At 39.9% G+C, this 18,546-nt stretch overlaps 5 protein-coding genes across 8 annotated transcripts; all 5 read right to left on the bottom strand.

The window, feature by feature from the left end:
• Window positions 1-19: 19 nt before the first annotated feature.
• Window positions 20-4,091, bottom strand: Bwa (alkaline ceramidase). Its single transcript, XM_077401820.1, has 4 exons — window positions 3,749-4,091; window positions 1,951-2,107; window positions 1,554-1,791; window positions 20-1,395 (listed from the first exon to the last, which is right to left on the bottom strand). The coding sequence occupies exons 1-4, from the start codon at window positions 3,839-3,841 to the stop codon at window positions 1,074-1,076; spliced, it is 810 nt and encodes a 269-aa protein (XP_077257946.1). The 5' UTR covers window positions 3,842-4,091; the 3' UTR covers window positions 20-1,073.
• A 162-nt stretch (window positions 4,092-4,253) lies between these two features.
• LOC143895242 (malate dehydrogenase-like) lies at window positions 4,254-7,458 on the bottom strand. The gene is made up of 3 exons (XM_077402239.1): window positions 6,925-7,458; window positions 6,289-6,681; window positions 4,254-5,504 (listed from the first exon to the last, which is right to left on the bottom strand). The coding sequence occupies exons 1-3, from the start codon at window positions 7,315-7,317 to the stop codon at window positions 5,130-5,132; spliced, it is 1,161 nt and encodes a 386-aa protein (XP_077258365.1). The 5' UTR covers window positions 7,318-7,458; the 3' UTR covers window positions 4,254-5,129.
• Window positions 7,459-7,577: 119 nt separating this feature from the next.
• Window positions 7,578-11,481, bottom strand: LOC143894191 (condensin complex subunit 2-like). The gene is made up of 3 exons (XM_077400332.1): window positions 11,076-11,481; window positions 8,210-10,375; window positions 7,578-7,959 (listed from the first exon to the last, which is right to left on the bottom strand). The coding sequence occupies exon 2, from the start codon at window positions 10,289-10,291 to the stop codon at window positions 8,225-8,227; it is 2,067 nt and encodes a 688-aa protein (XP_077256458.1). The 5' UTR covers window positions 10,292-10,375; window positions 11,076-11,481; the 3' UTR covers window positions 7,578-7,959; window positions 8,210-8,224.
• Window positions 11,482-12,106: 625 nt separating this feature from the next.
• Window positions 12,107-16,538, bottom strand: Hdm (meiosis specific with OB domains hold'em). The gene is made up of 8 exons (XM_077400474.1): window positions 15,578-16,538; window positions 15,078-15,209; window positions 14,427-14,695; window positions 13,956-14,178; window positions 13,474-13,590; window positions 12,951-13,113; window positions 12,668-12,875; window positions 12,107-12,439 (listed from the first exon to the last, which is right to left on the bottom strand). The coding sequence occupies exons 1-8, from the start codon at window positions 15,990-15,992 to the stop codon at window positions 12,254-12,256; spliced, it is 1,713 nt and encodes a 570-aa protein (XP_077256600.1). The 5' UTR covers window positions 15,993-16,538; the 3' UTR covers window positions 12,107-12,253.
• A 135-nt stretch (window positions 16,539-16,673) lies between these two features.
• Window positions 16,674-18,378, bottom strand: LOC143894924 (F-box only protein 44-like). Of its 4 annotated transcripts, none has more exons than XM_077401604.1 (4): window positions 18,225-18,378; window positions 17,287-17,862; window positions 17,061-17,204; window positions 16,674-16,970 (listed from the first exon to the last, which is right to left on the bottom strand). In XM_077401604.1, the coding sequence occupies exons 1-4, from the start codon at window positions 18,261-18,263 to the stop codon at window positions 16,815-16,817; spliced, it is 915 nt and encodes a 304-aa protein (XP_077257730.1). In that variant the 5' UTR covers window positions 18,264-18,378; the 3' UTR covers window positions 16,674-16,814. The 4 variants fall into 4 exon arrangements, with proteins under 4 accessions (XP_077257730.1, XP_077257736.1, XP_077257739.1 ...); XM_077401610.1 differs by having other exon boundaries at window positions 17,287-17,890; window positions 18,225-18,365; XM_077401613.1 differs by having other exon boundaries at window positions 17,287-17,880; window positions 18,225-18,365.
• Window positions 18,379-18,546: the final 168 nt, after the last annotated feature.

Here is an 18,546-nt window from a genome sequence, read left to right as displayed (position 1 = left end):
ATATAGAAAATTCAACACATTCCAGTTTTGCCATAGTTTTATTAAACCAGAGTTGTAGTTACAGTCTACAATATGGCAAAAAATAAATGCTTCACCCGTAACATTTTTTTTTCTTATTGCACATATATATGTAGTCTCACATCTAAGACAGTTGTTAGAATCTTGAGATTCTATTCTAATTAACTAATAGGACATTATTAAGTATACTTATGCTATATCTTCATGCTTTATCCGGTACTTAAAATATAAAATACACACGCATGCGTATGATATTCTTAATAACGATTGATACGATTTGTATTAAAGCACATTTATAAAATAGCCCTTTGTAAAAAAGTTAACAAGAGTGCATATCACAATTATTCCATAAATAATTTCTAATTCGCTAATGTATATATGATCATAAATATCTGCGATTTGTAATCCCTACTCGTATGGGGAATCACTTCGATCGTTTCTTTATGTACGCTGCTTTCAATTATGTACAGAACTTATTACATCATTTGTAACAATGAAGCGAAAATGTCCGTTGTATACTCTCTTTGAAAGATCTGTTCCAGACTTTTAGATGAGAAACATTTTACTAACTAATATCACTAGAGGAAAAGCTAATTGTCAGGTAGAAATATTAGGCTACTATGGGACATGTAATTTACTTAATCACTGATATTTTCAATAATCTCGTATGTTAAATAAATAAAAAGCATCTTTAGAGTAGCAGTAAATTTAGAATGACTCAAGTCAAGTATTACATACGCGCTCATTTAGTGATTTGTGAAATTATCACTGAATTAAGTATTCAATGCACTTGTGTAGAAATTTCTTGTATATTTTTTTATTTTCTTACACGATATAAAATTCAATTTTTTTTAATGACTTTATAATCGATTCTTAAAAACAAAATACGACGTAAAATATGATAAAATTTATATCTTTATAAATCACGGAACACCACACATCACACATCTGCGCATTTAAACGCATGAATATTGCATAAAATTCAAATGTTAGATATACTTCACCGTAATAAATAATACATTACGATGTTAACGATCTCGGAGCTCTTACGAGAGCTATATATTCATATTGTAACCCGTATTAATGTAACTACGAATAGTCACGTACGGTACGCCGAGTTCGAAGTCGTCTCTGGGCCAATACCTGAGCACCGGCGATTGGTGCGGCTTCTCATCCTGCACGGCGAAATACGCAAAAAGCACTCCTGCGGTATAACTCGCGATAAAGATGAACAGATGCCACAGCGCGTGGAGATACGGGAAGTTCAGATTCAGCCAGGTATCGCAGAACAGACGATCGTTCAGCCAACAGAATACCGCCAGTATCCATACAGCGCCGCATCGCAATCCTAGTCTGTATACTCTTATCGAGGTAGTCCTTCAAATTTTTTAAGATACCGTTACAACGTGTACTCCGTGTTACGACTGGTACATCGAGATGTATAATATCCCTACGTCTCCGTCACATTAATCATTATCGGAGTTTCTCTCTCTGTATAATTTCTATATCGAATGCCTGTACGCGAAGAAATTTACCTCTTCAATTCCATGACCAAGAATCCGAACGCCGGTATGCCCAGGCTCATCAATGCGAAAGCATTTACGGCCGGATGTATCAGGATCAAGCCGGTAGCGATTAGAGTGGGCAACGTTGCGCATATAGAGAAGAGCTTTCTGTCGTTATGTACGACATTGGGGAAATATCTTCTGGGAAAGAATATACAGAAGCCTGCCATATACACCCACAAAATAGACAATTCATCTAATAGTTGACCTATCGCATATATGCACAACATTAGCTATTACGCAACACAAATATCCATTTCACCGATTAAGCAAATGTATATATCTCGACAAATACTTTTAAATATATACATATATATGGCATATATATATATATATATATATATATATATATATATGGAATTCTCACCTATCAAGGACAAAGTAGCGTGAAAGTATGCGCTAGTAAGCCCAACTACCATCAGTAAGAACCAGAATACATGAATTCCTGGATTCACAAAACGTGCATAATCTCTAAATAGGTGCATGAGCACGGGTGGAAGCAACACGAAGACCACATTACTCAACTAAAAAATAAGAACGGTAGATAAGTTAACAATGAAATACTGCTCTCTTTCTATACCTCTGTTGTATTTATCTTCCTACATTTTTTTCTATATTCATCTTTCTACATCTTTGTTTATTTATACAATGCAATCAATCGTGATTTAATTAACATTGATATGATTATTCCGTGCAAAAAAATATTCTTGTACGTTTGTACGTAAAAAAACTACATTTAGTAGAAAATGTAATAATCACATTCCATTGTTCTAAAATGCGAGATTTAGTTCCAGATGACATGGTTTTCAATTTGCGTATATACTAGTAGTTTAATTCCTGGATGAATAAGAGAAGATAAAATCTCGTCGTACCAGAGACTTATCAGAGATAAGAAAGATACAAATCTCAATTATATAGGTACCCTCCCTCTCTCTCTCTCGCCTTTGTGTATAAACATATTTTTATCTCGTTATCTTTTTAGTGTGCGTATCCTTTGTCTCGTTTATGCGCAGTACTATTTTCTCATTCGCAATCACAAAACACACGAACTTTGTCTCGGTTCTACGGAACTTTGACCTATGAACTTCACGTTCATATTTAGAATCTGCTTCGAGCAAAAAGTCTACTTGTCTTAACAAAAAACTGGAAATCTTGTCTGAAATACTTTTGTGACCAGTTTATAAAGTACCGGACATTGAGATTTTGTTATCCGCTTGTACCTTTCACTCTCTAAAAAAAGTCCTCGTTTAATTATAATTATAATCGCATCTTAATTCACGTGGCTCAATAATCATTGATATCCAGGTGTCTTTGCTCAGGAAAAATAGATTTCAAATTGAGAAATAGCCGTACGCGCATAACGTAGCTACTTATCCTTTATTTTGCTCGTATAGAATAACATAATTTTCTTATCCAATCACAAGCATTATCTCGGGATCTATGGAACTTTCACCTATGAACTATTTGACATTTTATGAATGTGGAATCTGTACTATCTGTCACAGCGAAACAAATAATTGTTTACCTCATGCAAAAAAAACTGAAAACCGGTTATCACAAGGTTACTCTCCATTTCTGTGGTGACTTTGATTTATTTTGTTGACAAATGTGGAATCTGCCTCGTGCCAAAAAACAAAAAACCTTTCACCTATAAATTATCTGACATTTCATAAATATAAATGTTGAACCTGCCTGTGCAGGAAACTATCTATTGTAGCGAAAAATCTGTGCAAAAAAAATTCAAAACCATTTATCACAGGTACATTTTGCATTTCTGTGAAACTTTGACCTATACACTTTTTGATAAAAAGTGGAATCTGCCTTGTGCAAGAAAACTACCTGTTCAGAAAAAAAAGCTGGAAACCAATTACCACTTGGATTAGTACAACTCTCAACAGTGAATATTTTTGCGATTAATTTAGAAAGTATCAAACGAATAGCTTTTGTTGTCCTCTCGTTCCTCAAGTTCCTGGAAAAGTCCCTCTCACGTTTCCGGAGTAAATTCTCCATTACAATTCTGAATCGCAATTGTCAATGACTCCAGAACCACCGATACCTGGGCCTTCTCATCCAGGTCCAGGTAGAACCAATTTCCAAATTGACCGGAGAAACACGAAGGAGAGAGAGAGAGAGAGAAAAATGTACGACAAACGCGCAATACGAACCGTGTTCATAAATTCGGCGATGCTGGGCGAGATGTTGTAGTTGCGCTCGCACCAGTCCACGGGCGAGCTGTTAGCCTCGAAGGGTTTCCACATGATCGCGTCCCTTCGGAATAGTTCAAGCTATACTCGGCTCGACGTACGAATCGCGTTACAAGGGGAAAAAACTCAGGCCCTGGTGCCTCAAGGAATCATCGCACGCCTCGTGCTCGAACAATGGACATTCCTGTGCGACTCGTGCGCGCAAATATCGCAGTTCCGCCTGCGTGAGGGGACGAGAGAAATGCGCGTCAATGCGCGTCTCATTCCCAGTTTAACGGTACCTCGCGAACGACTGGGTGACTCACTGACTCCGCTCGATCCACGCTCGCCAGCTTAATACCCCGCGCTGTCTCGACGCACTCGACACCGCGGGGAAGGGTGGATGACAAGTGCGCGCGCGCACGGCAACCTGCAACGAGCCCCGCGACATCAACGAATCCAGCCAGGCGTTTCCGGCTGATAAACGATACTACTAACTACATACATTTGATACTAGTATTGATACATGGCCAAATCATCCGACATTCGCGATTGACTAGTGTTTAATCAACACCGTGTCAAAACAACACGCTTGCATGCGCGAGCGAGCTGTGTCGCACGTGCGCAAATACAATGAATACACGCAAAGTCACTTTCCCCCGCGAGATAATTAAGTTTCAGAACTCGCGAAGATGATCGCAAACACCTGGTAAAATCTGTTCTGTAATTCTTAACCGGGAAACGGAGTGATTTTTTGATTGCATAACTGGTCACCTAGGGTGATTTTTTACACCCCACACTGATTAAAAAAGTCAGTGTTATTATAATTACATATTGCATATTTTTGATTGTTTTATAATCTATTAGTATTTGAAGACAACATATAGTTTTACCCGACATTTTCTGAAAAAAGTAACAAACAAAATATTAAGATATAAAGAGAAAATATTATTAAAATATAAAAAACGAAAGAAGCACATTATAAAATTACTGTGACGTTTTATTCCTTAGATATTGAGGTGTAAAAATCATCCCAGGTAGGTACCTATTTCTGGGTTAAAAAGATCAGTTTTAATCGCCCACTCTTTCCCTACTTGGCGACGTAAAACCCAAACGCATCTTCGCTTTTCTATGATCTTAATTCTATGATATTTTCTCGTTGGCGCGATATTTATTTATAGATCATCCTGACAAAACGAGGTCTTACTTTACACGGGACGAAACGTATCGCGGAGGTATAATTAAATATACATCGCAACAAATTTGCAAAACACATTTCAACATGGTCCAAGATATTCGCGCAGTTCTCATTAATTGTACCGAAATAGATTTCTCGAAGTAGAAGGAGATAATCGGGAGTCGTTCACCGCGTTCTCGCGCGCGTCTTCTCCGTCCGGACCGCCGCTATCGCCATGTCAACGTGCTCGTTGATCAGGGGTATCGCTTGCTCAATCAGGAGTACTTCCCCAGCCGAGATCTTTGGCAGGCCCAAGTTTCGCTTGACGCCTCCCGGGCCTAGTTCCAACTCGCTGGTGAAAAATCGGCAGAGCGGTAGGACGTCTGATCGCACGTAGGCGCAGGTGACGACGTGATCATGTCCAGTTAGGCCGGCGGCGAGGTCGATCAGCAGTTTCGCAGCGGCCGTTCCAGACGATAACGATGGGCCCTCGCCGGGAAGCCCTGTCCCTGCCTCCTCGTCACCGGCCCGAAACGATTGCAGCAGAGTCTTGCGTTGCACCTGATAATTAATGGTATTAATTGTTATACAGAGAGATGCGCGAATTGTACAACTTAATTATCACCTAAGTGACCTAAGTGATATTATACAATAGCAGCTGTATAAACATCGTTAACCGAATTAATGAATGAAAATATATTTTTATATAAATTAATTACATTGAGAAAAGAGGTCCAATTAACGCCTTCGTATCTTTTCTGCAAAGAGATATTTCTTTGTAGTAGAAATGCGTTAATTTGACCTTTGTGCGTTTAATATCTGTGCTATAAAAAGATGACTCGATTTCCTTAAAAAGTAATTTATATAATTTTAGTTTTTAAAAGAACTCGGAAGAATTATATATAGTAGAATTTTAATTTTTTTTTCCTACAGATAAACACATGACTATTTTATTTAGATTGGTGCAACGGGTTTTATCTTATTTGTCACATAAAACAGAAACAAAAATTTCACGCGAAATTAAGACAAGATTACCATCCTGTGTTTTAAGAGAAGCTCGTTTTTTCTTTCTTTAGGAAGAAACTTTTTAGTCCTTTTTTTTCAAAGAATTAAACATTATTACAGTAATAACATTTGTACGTACAAATTTGTGCATACTATTAAATAAAATTAATTTTTGCATTAATAAATTCCGCAATGTTAAATAAATTTGAACGCTTTTTGAAAAGCGCGTCGCAATCAGCCTGAAAGTGGCGCCGGACAGCGTTTGAATTTGTCCTTGAAGAACTCTACCGGACTGAGATTGGAAATTAAAATTCCACGATTACACAATTCTCCTTCGTACTTTCGTGAATTGGTTGAACGGAACGGCGCGCGACAATAACGGCACGACGGTTCGCGCGTCGGCGCCGCCGGCCAGCGGCACCGAGAGGCTCGCGCGCTCCAGGTTGAGGATGGCCGCCGTCACCTCCTCGATCCGTCCGCCATACATCGCGGTCGAGCCGACGATCCGGTCGGGATTCCACCAGCCCGAGCACCGGAAGATCTCCGAGACCATGGCGAGCGTGGCGGTGACGGGACGCGCGAACACGGCCACGACGGCGTCCGGGCAGAAGCGCAGTATCCGATCTGTCGTCTGACGCACGTAGTCGGCCGTCGATTTGAATTGCTCCCGGGTCGCCGGCGCGTTGCCCGCCGCGCCGATGTCCGTCTCGTCCATGAGCGCGACGATGTTCGCCTAAACATTTTTTTTTCCCAGTATATTTATAGCAATGTTTTTATATTTTATATGATATATATATATATAATGTTATATATAATTAATTTAAATTTTCTATAGATTATATTAAAAAAAATTAAAATAAAATTTCTTCTGGATTGCTAAATTAGGCCCGATATTTCTTTCCTTTCACGCTACTTTATTTCAACGGATCTATAAAGAAAATTTTCTGTGCAATCGGTATTTCCTTTCGGCTCTTACTTCCCTCAGGGCCCGCTTTATATCCTTTTTCCGGAAGTAATCTATACGAGGACTGGTCTCCAGGTGCGACGCGTCCGTCAAAGCCTCCGACGTGGAGTCCCTCGTGTCCACCAGGCGTATGCTCTTGATAATCCGATATTGCTTCAAGAGAATCGCGGTGTAGAGAGGCGTCACTCCCCCGCCGATGATGCACACTTTTACGTCGCTAGCCTTATCGCCCCTTTGCCCATTCTCATCCTTCTCCCGTCTCGTCGATCCTTTCGCGCTCTTCTCGACTCTCTGGACCTTCCGCTCGTCGATCGGAGGAACTTTCGAAGATCCGCGACGCGCGAAGACGGAACAACGTCCGTATCGCCGCGACAAATCGAGGAACAATCTCGACAGCACGGTCATGACCAAGTAATTTTAACGTTTCTCGGATATGGAAAAAAGAGGACGATTTATAACATTTTTTTTCACAATTTTGCAGAATGGATCAAAATGAGAACATTGCCATGGTCATGCGACTCACGATGGATTTATGCGTGGACAAACAAGTGATCTGCGATATGTGTGAAACGCATGTGAAGCTTTGTACATAAAAAAGACTAAACAAATTGATACTTCTGTAACTTGGATCAAGTATAATGAGGGTGACAAACCCGTTTTTCGAATTAATAGAAAAAGATACTTTATTCTTTGTATGACAAAATATACACGTGTAAATACACGTATTACATCGTACGATATATCGCGCTAAATATTATCATCTTATTTAAAAAAAATATCGTAAACATTCTTGCAACAACTTCCGATAGCCTATTCATTTATAATTATTTTATAAAAAAAACTCTAGGTAATTTGAATCTAGCAAATCGACCGTCGATGAGGACAACGCGAAAAGTCGGACAGCGAAACGTCTTCGTGAGATAAGATATCAAGCGGTTAAGCATACGGCATATACGGTAAACGCCACGTTTGTACATTTATCGTAATCTATTGACACCGAGTTTTCGCAAAAGATCGTTAACTCGTTGTCCTTTCGTTTGTCGACACCTGCAACAATTACAACGTAAATATTCTTCCTATCTCCGATTCAAATACTCCTTAATGGAATTATATGTCGTATAAATATATCCTAACGAAAGTAAATAAATTTGCAACGCAATTTTTATTACGCGTCTACTTTAAAAAAAAATATATCTATTTGTATTACACATAAAACGCTCAATGTACAATCTCCCACAGAAAAATATTACACTCCGAACAACGGAGTTGCCATATGTCTGCTTGAATATGTACATACACAGACGAAGTCCTCTCACGTTAACGACGATTCCCCAGGCTCGATGATAAGGTCAGACATGTCGGGTACCGAACGAACCTTCAATCCTTTCTCGTTCGCCAGATGTAGCATGGATATAAAGGAGATCGGCACACTCAATGCCTCGGCGTTGCTTTTCGTCAGCAATTTCGGCAGCGCCTTGTATACGTCGCTGAACTGCTTGCTCTCCTTCATCGTATCGGCCTCGTCCACCGTCTCCTGCGCATTCGCCGCCGTTGCGTTATCACTCGTTGATCTCAGGCAACTCCATATGGATTTCTTCAATTGTCGCATGTCGATTTTCTTCGCCTTCAAGCAATACGCGATAGATATCTTATTAACCAGCTTTGGCGCGGCGACCAGATTGTCGCCGATGAGACCCTGGCTACCCAACACGGCGGCGGTATCGCTGAAGTTGCAATCGTCATTGCCATCATCATAGTCGTCATCGTGTTCAACATTGGGGCAGTACTCCTGCGTGTCGTTTGGATTGTTATAGTCGTATCTCTCGCCGTCGAACACGTCCGCAGCAGTCGCCGCATCCCCGTTCTCTTGATCTCCGCTGCTCGCCGGCTTTATAAATACTTTCGGGTACAGGTAGAGCTTGCTCGTTTGTGCGATGTCGTAATGCACATCTTCCGGTAGCGACAAGCTCTCGGCGCTCCATTCTGCTTTTGCGGTCTTGGCGTGTAACCTAATGGACTGGCTCGAGGCAAACTTTGCGTCTATGTTATCGCGTGCCTCGTCGTACAGCATCTCGAACTGTTTTCTCTTTTGCAGTTTAGCCTGCATGCAAGCCGCCACCACCTTGGAGCCACCCTCGGTGGCAGTGAAAGATCTACCGAAATTCCAAAACTTCCAATGAGACGGGCCGGCCCAGTGCAACTTCATGTTAGGTTGAACGAAGGAGTACTCGGACATCCGGACGTTGGGTACGTCCACGACATTCACGTCTGTACGATCCGCTGTCTTCCGATAACATGCCTGAACGTTGTTCTCGTGGTTATCGTCGTCGTGTTCGATGTTGAAATAATTCATGGGCTCGGGCGCCGGCTCATCGTCGTGTTCCACGCTCGCGTCCAAATCGAATTGGAATCCGTTGTCATTCTTATCAGGCTCGGCTTCTTCTTCGGACATCTCTTCCGGCTCGTTATCCACGGACCAATTGAGAAACTCGAAGTTCGAATACGACGCGCAGATCTCTAAATCCGAGAAGTCCTCGATCGTCGGTATGGCGTACTTCGCATTCGCGTTACTTCGCGACTCGGGCGTATCCTCTATGACGTCGACGAGCACGTCGTTGTACGGATGTAGATAGAAGCCGGAATTTGCGTGGTTCGGCAGCGACGCCTGGTACAGCATGTCGCTGGTCTGCAGATCTGTCTCGCCTATCATCGCCGATATAGGCTTCGCGATCTCGACGTTGCCTCTCAGAGCCTCCACGGTGCCGAAGATCTTTTGCCTCGCTTTCTTCTTCTTCTTCTTTTTCTTCTGCACCTCGACATTTGCCCCCGCATCGTCCAGCATAGCTTCCTCCTGCTCCTCCGTGCTTTTCTCCGCATTGTCCATCACCAGTCCACCGACCATTTTGAGTATCTCCATGTGCACGCTGTCCACACGATATCCGTAGATCTTGGTGCTCACGTCCAAGGATGTGCTGGCCACTTGCAGATTCGACATATTGGCATCTTGCTTCTTTATCATATACGTCATGAAGTCGATCATCTCCAAGCTAAATGCATTCTTGACATTGATCTTGTTCTCGGCGCTCAGTTTTATGCATTGATTTATGCTCTCGGCCATCTGGGGCGCCGGAATATCCGCTAAGAATCCCAGGCCTAAGGAGAATCTTTTGCTGCTCGTGCTAGGCGGCGTTGTCGACGTAATAAGCATCTCACGTCGACGAGCGATACGTTCCGCCTCATCGTCGTTTTCCGAAAGGGTACTCATCGTGGCGTTTAAACCTGGGGTTTGAATGGACTTTCTTCGCAACGGCGATGAAGAAGTCGGCGAATTCTGTAGAGTTTCCAACCTCTTATGTACCAAAGACTTTCGAGAATCCATTTAAAAAAATTTTTTTTTACTTTCTTCTTGTTTATATGCTGCTAAGTGATCTACGTATCTGTCCTTGAATTAACTCTTATGCTCCTGAAACAAGCAAGCATATGTTTCAATTCGCATGATAAATTTTTAGTAATATAAACACAAAAGTAAATCGTTCACTTATGTGATCATAATGCACACCTAATTTCTGTATAACCATTCTGTACAAAAATTGTAGTTACGGAATAAAATTTATTGTAAATTATATTACAAATTGCTAGTATAACTGACTTAGTTTAAATGTTTTGAGGATCGCAAGTTATCGCCAAGTTTCGTTCAGAGATTTTAAAGTAATTAGTAAGTTTATCTTATCCAACGGAAGAATATTATCAGAAGCCTATGAAATCACGCCAATGAATTTATTCATTAGGAAAACAACTAATATAACAAGATTCTATCTATAACGAAAATATCTATAATTCTATAATAACAAGTTTTTAGAAAAAGCTATTCATTAAAGATCAAAAACTGGAATCATTAAATACATAGTTTCTATTAATCTGAGAGGTTTTGTTTTCAGAGCTTTACGGAATCGCTTTATCATTTAATCAGTACCAAGGATCTATAGAATTCTTTAAAGAATTCGCTGTATTATTAGAGCTTATAGAGATCACTGAATAAGGATGCCGGTTACAACAAAATCCCCGTTTCTAAAAAAAAAAAAAAAAAACAGTCGGTTGTCAATTCACAGGTTAAGTCAATTGCGTGTATCCAAACATCACACTTGCCGGTTGCCGGTACCCACCGTTTATCGCGGAGAAGTTCTTCGCTATTCTCTCGAGATCGGCCCTGATCAGCCGCAACAGAGTGTAATAACGCTGCAGTTCATCGTAAGTCTTCTGCAGAACTTGTAACGTGCGTTTGTCATGAGAAGGCATCGGATAAATGTGTCTCGTGACAATTGACAAAATTCGTACGTGAAACTCTCAATGTTTACGTTAGGATGCTAAGCGCCAACCTCGGTTCCGCCGGTTCCGCCTCTCTGTCCACCGCACGTCGGCGATCGAACGAGAAATACCGTGCCTACGACGACGAGGCTCATCCCCCAGCCCCAGATCACCCGGCAGCCGACAGTAAGTAACGGCGAAATACGTTGCGTCTCTCGAGCGAACGATGTCACAAATTCAAATGTTTACAGGTGCCAGCCGATGCGGTTAGATTCACCGCGCGTTCCTAAAGGCGTTACATCAGTTCCAGCCTCTAAAGGCTGCGACAATAAACCCTTGAATAACCGCGAGAACGATATCCTCTATCGCGTAGGAAGAAGAGCGAGAGAAAGAAAAACCGTCTGAAAGAGAAAGTTCGAAACGAGTCCTTCAATTTCTCATCTCGCGAATGAAAATATTTTTGCAGTAATCATGCATATTGACAAACTCCGACCGCGAAAGTACAGTCCTCGTAAAAGAAATAAATCGCGCGGTGATACTTAACTACACCTTCGTACACTCTTTCTGTGCACACTTCAGTAATAAATATAAAATAAAATAAAGCAATTACGGAAAATAAAAAAAAAAGATATAAATGTTTTAAATATATAATAAGCTGAAGAGACAGATCCGATATAATAACTTTAATATGTGATCATTTTAATCGGCGCAAATAAAATTTTACACATATATACTCTGTTTAATTAAATAAAATCCGTTATCTTTTATTTTCGGCAAATAACTTTTCTATTTTATTTTTTATTAATATATCTGCATATTTAATTTATATACATATATGAATAAATATACGTTACAAAAGTATGTTAAAGAAAAGTATTTATAGATAATATATATTATATTTTTATATTTTTTGACATATAAAATAAAAGACTTAATTATATCTAATAATTATTATTAGGACAAATATCATTGTCGTATTTTAAATATTATTTATATTTAATATATTATTTGTATCAAATCTCAGAGATATTACTTTTTAATACTCGGGCGTAGTTGCAATGTGTTTGATAGCTTGCTCCGTTTCTTTGTCAGGTTGAATAGATAAGACGTTATACAAGGCGCGTCGGAAGACAGACGTTGGTCCAAGAATGTGCAGGCGAACATCGCATTTCTCTAACAGATACAGCCACTTTAATTCGCCGCGCTTTTCTACCGTCATTGCCTGCAATAATTATACTTTTCGCATCTTGGTCAAATTAATTTTAAAACTAAGATTATTATTTAACAGATATGAAAAAGTATTTTGCATGTCTCAATCTTGACTTTCATTATTTTGCTATTTCGTTATCGACAAAGAATTTTTTAGAGATTTATATATACATATATAAATTTTTTTAGTACAATTGAAAATAGTTCTTCAACCTCTAAGTAAATTTAAATAAAGTAGTACCTGAAATTCGTCAGCTGTGCAGCCTAAAACTCGCTCCGCGATGTCGCCGGTTAAACGACATCCGATGAGATATCCGGTGTCGTCCTTCAAATTAATTTTGACATTAAACTTTACAGTATTTAATGGCGTTCGCGTCCCATTGCCCGATGGACAATTTAAATTCATACAAGAATCCTGCACGTCCGCGACAGTCTTCTTACACAGAGCGCTAAAAATAAAAGTGAGAATGACACGGCGTGATTCTTTAAAATTGAATAATATAACGTGAATAAAGAAAAGGTACCATTTTATAAATATCACGTCTTTGAGTGGACCATCCAAATTCATTTCGGTTACTGACGCTCTTACGATTGTCGCGAATTGCAATCTCTCACCCTCCGTAGTCGGTTTCCTCTGTAATTTCTCCGTGATTTGCTGTACCGTCATTACGGTCGTGATGGTGTCAGCTGTTAGCACACAAATTAATATAATAATAACGATAATAGCAAAATTTGCATTATACACACACACAAAGAATAATTGCGCTAAAAATTTTATCTCTACAAAATATAGGAAAGAGAGAAAGAAAGAAAGAAAGAAAGAAAAAGAAAGAGGTACCTATTTTTTCCTTTTGCCATTATAATGTTCATTATTCAAAACATTCTTTAAGCGATAATATTGTAGATAATATCATAGTTGATAATAAATAATTGAAAGATATTTAACAGACACAGCAATAAATGTCGCAAAAGTGACACATTAAAATATACGCTATAAAATTATCTTTATGTTAATTTCGGCATAAAACATTTATTTGCTATTCTTACGATTTGGTACGGCGAACGGGTCGCTACATACGGAATCAGGATCATAATGTTGCACTGCGGTCATAATATCTACGGCTTGCGGTACGTTTAGACACTCCGTGATCAACGTTCGTCTTGCTGCGTGCAATAGAGACGAATATTGCGAAAGTATAGTAACAATTAAGTCTTTCCATTATTCACTTTTAGTGCGCTTCCCCAATATGGAAAATATCCGAATATTGAATTTGAAAAACGTATATATCACCATTTGTCTATTGCTTGAATAACTTAAAAAGGGAACTGTTTTATATTTTGAAATAAAAGAATTTTTTATGAACATCGAGACACATTAATTTATATAGTGCTCTATCAAATATTTAAAGAAATATGTTAATCTTATTCGGAGATTTTCATGGCCCCTCCCTAAATTATTTTTTTTTTCAAGAGAAATTTCATTAATCAATATTATATTAAAAGTCGAAATCTGCAGATTTTCAACATACAGATACTCAACGTCGTTTTCTTTTTATACTGGTCAAATGCAATGCGAGCGTCAATCAGGAACAGCATTGTCTTCTTCGGTTCCCAAAGGGCCGATCTCTCGATCCAGTCCTTATCCCACAGCATCAACGACACTGTATTGTCCGTCGATCCATCCGCGATCTCGAAACTGCGACACGTTAGAGCTCGTCCGTCCCGTGTCATTATATGACGCGCGTCAGCGATCTGCGGTACGTTTAATCGATATAATTATACAGATTATTAAAATCACGAGCGTAAAGATGACAGTTTTAATTGTTTGGAGCAGCTGAAGATTTTTGTGTCGAGCTCACTTGAGAGAGATCGGAACTTTAGAAATAGTTGCAGATTTATGATTTCTAATTTACGATTAAATAAATTATCTATTTTTCCATTAGCCCGCACGAGAAACGCGATGTGTGATTGGACTCGACACTTTACTTATCGCAACTTACAAACGTAACGACCACCAGAAGGTCGACAAAACGATCGCACAGTGCCTCTATGTTGTCCAAAATCGTTTTCAGGCTTTTCGCGGAGGTCACGCTTTTCACGGGCCGCGTCAGTAGATCCTCGTATCCTTTGCGAGTCGGCGCGTCGTGATTCTGTACAAGGGCTGTACCCTCGTTCACAATTAGGGCGAAAGGGCTGGAAGTCGACGGCAAGAATTGCTCGTTCCTATCGTTGGGATTGCGTTTTACGATCTTCGCACTTATCACCTCCACTGTGAAACAGACACTCGAATCTTTTATCAAGACTTCGCTATAAATCTTGAAACATAAATTTATTTTCTTTTTTCTATTCAAGAAAATTGATATTATATTTATATTTGACTGTTTATATTTATACATGGTGAAATAATTCCAAAATTAAATAGAAATTATATATAGAGAATATATATATGTTAAATATCTAAAACAAAGGGAAACTGCACGTATACATATCTTGATATAATTTTTTAGATAACAATTACTAAATAATTAAATTAATATCGATTCCCTAACAGTGGTCCGATCAATATGACGCTTAATTTAATTAGAAAATATTAATTTCAAAATGATGTTGTTTTTTGTAATTTATGGGCGATTTGTTTGTAAAATATTTACCTACGGATCCGATGTTAAACGTGGTCGATAATTTCTTCACGAATTCCGTACCACCCCACACGGTGACGTTAATAAAATCCTCCTCGGAGTCGCGCAAAGTAAACGTCCACACGCTACGTTCGCCATTGCTAACTGCAACAATCGACAAAATAATTAAAAGGGAGGAACAAAAGTTTCTTCTCTCTCTTTTTCATTTAGTATGAAAGTTAAAAGATCAAAAATTTAATATAAAAGCAATTTATTCGAGTTATTCGTTAGTTTCTCGAATTTTAACGACGCGACGGAGTTTAATGGAAAATCGAACGCGCGTTCGTGAACGACGAAATGGCGAAAAAAAACGCGTGATTCAGCGAGCTTTTCCGTAAAAAGAAAAAAAAAAGGATGACATTTTCCGCGAATCAGAGTCGGTACGTTTCCAAATCTCTTTATCCGTATCTTCGTTCTAAATGCGAGAACGCAATAGGAAAAGAAGAGAAAAAGAACACAACGGAGATGCGTACACCTGGCTTGAGTGGCGTCGAACGTTCTCACGTTCGTGCTGTTTATAATCACGCCGATTACGAAAGTGTTCGGCGCGCCGTCCCGCAGCGATTTTATCTCCTGCCTGTATAGAAACGACATGTCCGGACTGTCAGTCGTCAGTTTGTCAAGTAGATCCGAATAGAAGAAGGAAGACCGAAGTAATTCGCGCGCGAGCACGCTCAGCTTGAAGCAGCGCAAGTCAATTGCCAACTGTTGCCAACTGACTGTGACTGCGATCGCCGATCGCACTTTGCGGTCGGACCTCGCCGCGCACCGAATTCCGCTAACTTCGGAGTGCACGTCTACGTCCAATGGAAACATTCCTTTTTTTAAAGAAATACAAATAAATATACAATGTGAATACATCTTACTTTTTATATTTATCTTTTTCATCTAAAACATTTTCTTAGGGCCGAATCTGGACCATGTAACAGATATTTATTGTGTTTTCAATAACATACACGCGTCTGTTGGGACACAAAAGTTGTTTTATGAAATAATATTATTTTATATTTTTCATATCAATTCAATTTAATATAATTTTTTAAATTAAGAATCAGATTAAACATCGGGCGCGTTCAGCAGACCAAGCTGCCGAATAGCAGTCGAACGTGCGCGTGGCTCTTACTTTTAGAACCATCAACCACGCAACGAAGAGCGTCGATAAGACGAACTCAACAGTTGTGTCCGCCGAACGCGGCCAATATTCGATATCGCAAAAGCTAACGGCAGGCGATAAAAATTATTTGTATCATTACGTTTATTTGGACGTGGTAGAAGAAATTCTTTTATCATCAATACTCATTCAAAATACACTGAAGGACGACAAAATTCTTGTTAACTTCAACAAGTGTGTACACGTTATCCATAGACTGCTACGTAATACAGTAAGATTTAGGATGTTAAATCAAGATATCGAAATAGCTTTTCGATTACGCTCCACGTATAAAGGAAATATACGCATATTTTGTTTTACATAAATTTCTATTTTATTAAACATCAGTTTTTATTACGCATGCAATACTGTATATCAATAATTTTTAACAAATTACACTTTTGATGATAAAAAATTAATTTTACAGAATTAGTTTTTATTAAATAACACGATATTAAACTCTTATTACATTATTTATATAAAACTTTATACATGTAACATTTTGTATGCTCTTCGTTTCGTTGTAATCAACTGACTTTATTACGTAAAAATTTTCATTTTTAATTTTTTTCTTGGGGATTTCTCACACAAACACATGCCCCAGCCACTTTAATGCCCTTCAAATCGTGTCTCGGCCGATAGAATTCCATTCCACTACTGTGCTCGAAGGTAATCCGTCTAAGACCAGGTCCGTAATTCTTAAATACGTGCTCAATCTGTGCACAACAAAGCATACATGAAAATATAAATTGGGGATAGTATCCCGTATTTAAGTAAAACCGTGAACTAATTTTATGGATACCCACCTTCAGCCATCGATTCTGTTTCCGTCCTAGAAGGAAATCTCTAAATAGAAATTCATCTATCATTGTATCGTCATTATGAAATAATTTAACTCTCAAATGATAGCTCGATGGACAGTCCCATCGGCAGCCGTACCATTCGCTTACCTATAACATACACGACACTATATAATCCACGGTTATATTTAATTCCTATATATAATTTTCATCGCATAAAGCATGGCAATACTTCTATAGGTGGTTGATAAGTGTCCAGAATATATGGATGGATCCCTTCATCCGTCAGAACTATAGTTTGTACTTTATAGCATTGCGCATAAGGTATTGCGAAACAGATCTGTCTGTCTTTGAACAGCGGTTCGGTTTGCGGCAGTTCCGGCATGCCGACAGGTGGTTCTTCGACCGTCCAATTGCGTTCACTGTCACTGTCAAGCAACCACCACTCCGGAATATCCCAGTGCTTCTTATACATCGCGCCGGAATGATTCTTCACCAGGTTCCTGTCGTACGGCTTCTTCGTGCGTGCGAGATAGTACACTGTCCAGGGCATCTCGTCGTTCCACGGGAACGGTTTGCCCAGCGTCCGCTCGGTCTTCTTGTGCCAGATGTGGTTCATCAGCATCTTCCATCGTCTGCATACCAACAGGCACCTCAACAGGTCGGCCTTGCAGTCGGCGATGTAGTAGAAGATCTCTATCAGCATCTCGACCGGTAGGTACTTGTCGCAGAGCACCAAACCGTTGTTGTCCTCCTCGTCGAACATCACGCGGGAACTCGAAGGAGTGGCAACGAACTGTCCTATCGTCTGTCAACGCACTTGACACTGTTATAAACTTCCGTGACGCATCAACGCATATGTTAAGCCCCTTGCACAATAGGCGATAGCCGATAGCGATAGCGATAACGACAGCGACAAAGTTGCCGACAAAGGTATCGCTATCGCTATCGCCTATCGTGCAAGGGGCTTTAATTCTGCATTTATATACGTGATTTCTGATTTCTATTCCCCGTTGCCTGGCATTGTGCGAGGGGCTTTACACGATTCTGCCGGCGCCCGGCCGGTTATTTCGAGGTCAAGACGACAAAGACGTTCGGTCGTCAAGCCCGGATTTCCGCGAACTTTTGTCACCCGCGTGACGCGAAAGATACACGCTTGTAGGTACGTACGTGATGTATCGCGCTCGAAGGAATAAAGCGAAATTCCATTCCCTCGACGGGAAAGATCGTCCGGTGTGTCACTCGGGTCGAACGAGAGGATCGAGATGTTGATGTCGACGATGTTGCCGGTTTTCAAATGTCACCGGGGCGCACACACTTTTCGTAGAACGTAGTAAGGTTTCGACCAATCGCGTTGCTCAATTCTTACTTCTACGGTTGCCGACTGCCAAAAGTGCCGAATCGATCAACGCGATTGGTCGGAAAAGTGTGTGTGCCCCCCTCTTTAAAGTCAGGATTGAAAGGATTGGCATCCCTGACGGCAATGACGGAC

Source organism: Temnothorax americanus, unplaced genomic scaffold (genome assembly GCF_048541705.1).
Source record: "Temnothorax americanus isolate GAGA-0224 unplaced genomic scaffold, ASM4854170v1 Scaffold1, whole genome shotgun sequence".
Classification (NCBI taxonomy): Eukaryota; Metazoa; Arthropoda; class Insecta; order Hymenoptera; family Formicidae; genus Temnothorax; species Temnothorax americanus.
This window is presented reverse-complemented; position numbering and strand designations above follow the sequence as displayed.

Bases quoted from the DNA above. Each gene is read 5' to 3' on its own strand.
- Bwa (XM_077401820.1), bottom strand. From the start codon at position 3,841: ATGTGGAAACCCTTCGAGGCTAACAGCTCGCCCGTGGACTGGTGCGAG. The intron at 2,108-3,748 runs GTTCGTATTGCG...CTTATTTTTTAG, and splicing joins TCGCCGAATTTATGAACACG to TTGAGTAATGTGGTCTTCGT. The intron at 1,792-1,950 runs GTGAGAATTCCA...TATATGCGATAG, and splicing joins CGCTACTTTGTCCTTGATAG to GTCAACTATTAGATGAATTG.
- LOC143895242 (XM_077402239.1), bottom strand. From the start codon at position 7,317: ATGACCGTGCTGTCGAGATTGTTCCTCGATTTGTCGCGGCGATACGGA. The intron at 6,682-6,924 runs GTAAGAGCCGAA...AAAAATGTTTAG, and splicing joins TAAAGCGGGCCCTGAGGGAA to GCGAACATCGTCGCGCTCAT. The intron at 5,505-6,288 runs GTACGAAGGAGA...ATTAATTATCAG, and splicing joins CGTTCAACCAATTCACGAAA to GTGCAACGCAAGACTCTGCT.
- LOC143894191 (XM_077400332.1), bottom strand. From the start codon at position 10,291: ATGGATTCTCGAAAGTCTTTGGTACATAAGAGGTTGGAAACTCTACAG.
- Hdm (XM_077400474.1), bottom strand. From the start codon at position 15,992: ATGAAAAAGATAAATATAAAAAGTAAGATGTATTCACATTGTATATTT. The intron at 13,114-13,473 runs GTAAGAATAGCA...GTGTGCTAACAG, and splicing joins CCCGTTCGCCGTACCAAATC to CTGACACCATCACGACCGTA. The intron at 12,440-12,667 runs GTACTACTTTAT...TAATTATTGCAG, and splicing joins GCACAGCTGACGAATTTCAG to GCAATGACGGTAGAAAAGCG.
- LOC143894924 (XM_077401604.1), bottom strand. From the start codon at position 18,263: ATGGAATTTCGCTTTATTCCTTCGAGCGCGATACATCAC. The intron at 17,863-18,224 runs GTACGTACCTAC...GTGCGTTGACAG, and splicing joins CTTCGAGCGCGATACATCAC to ACGATAGGACAGTTCGTTGC. The intron at 17,205-17,286 runs GTATTGCCATGC...TGTATGTTATAG, and splicing joins CTTATCAACCACCTATAGAA to GTAAGCGAATGGTACGGCTG.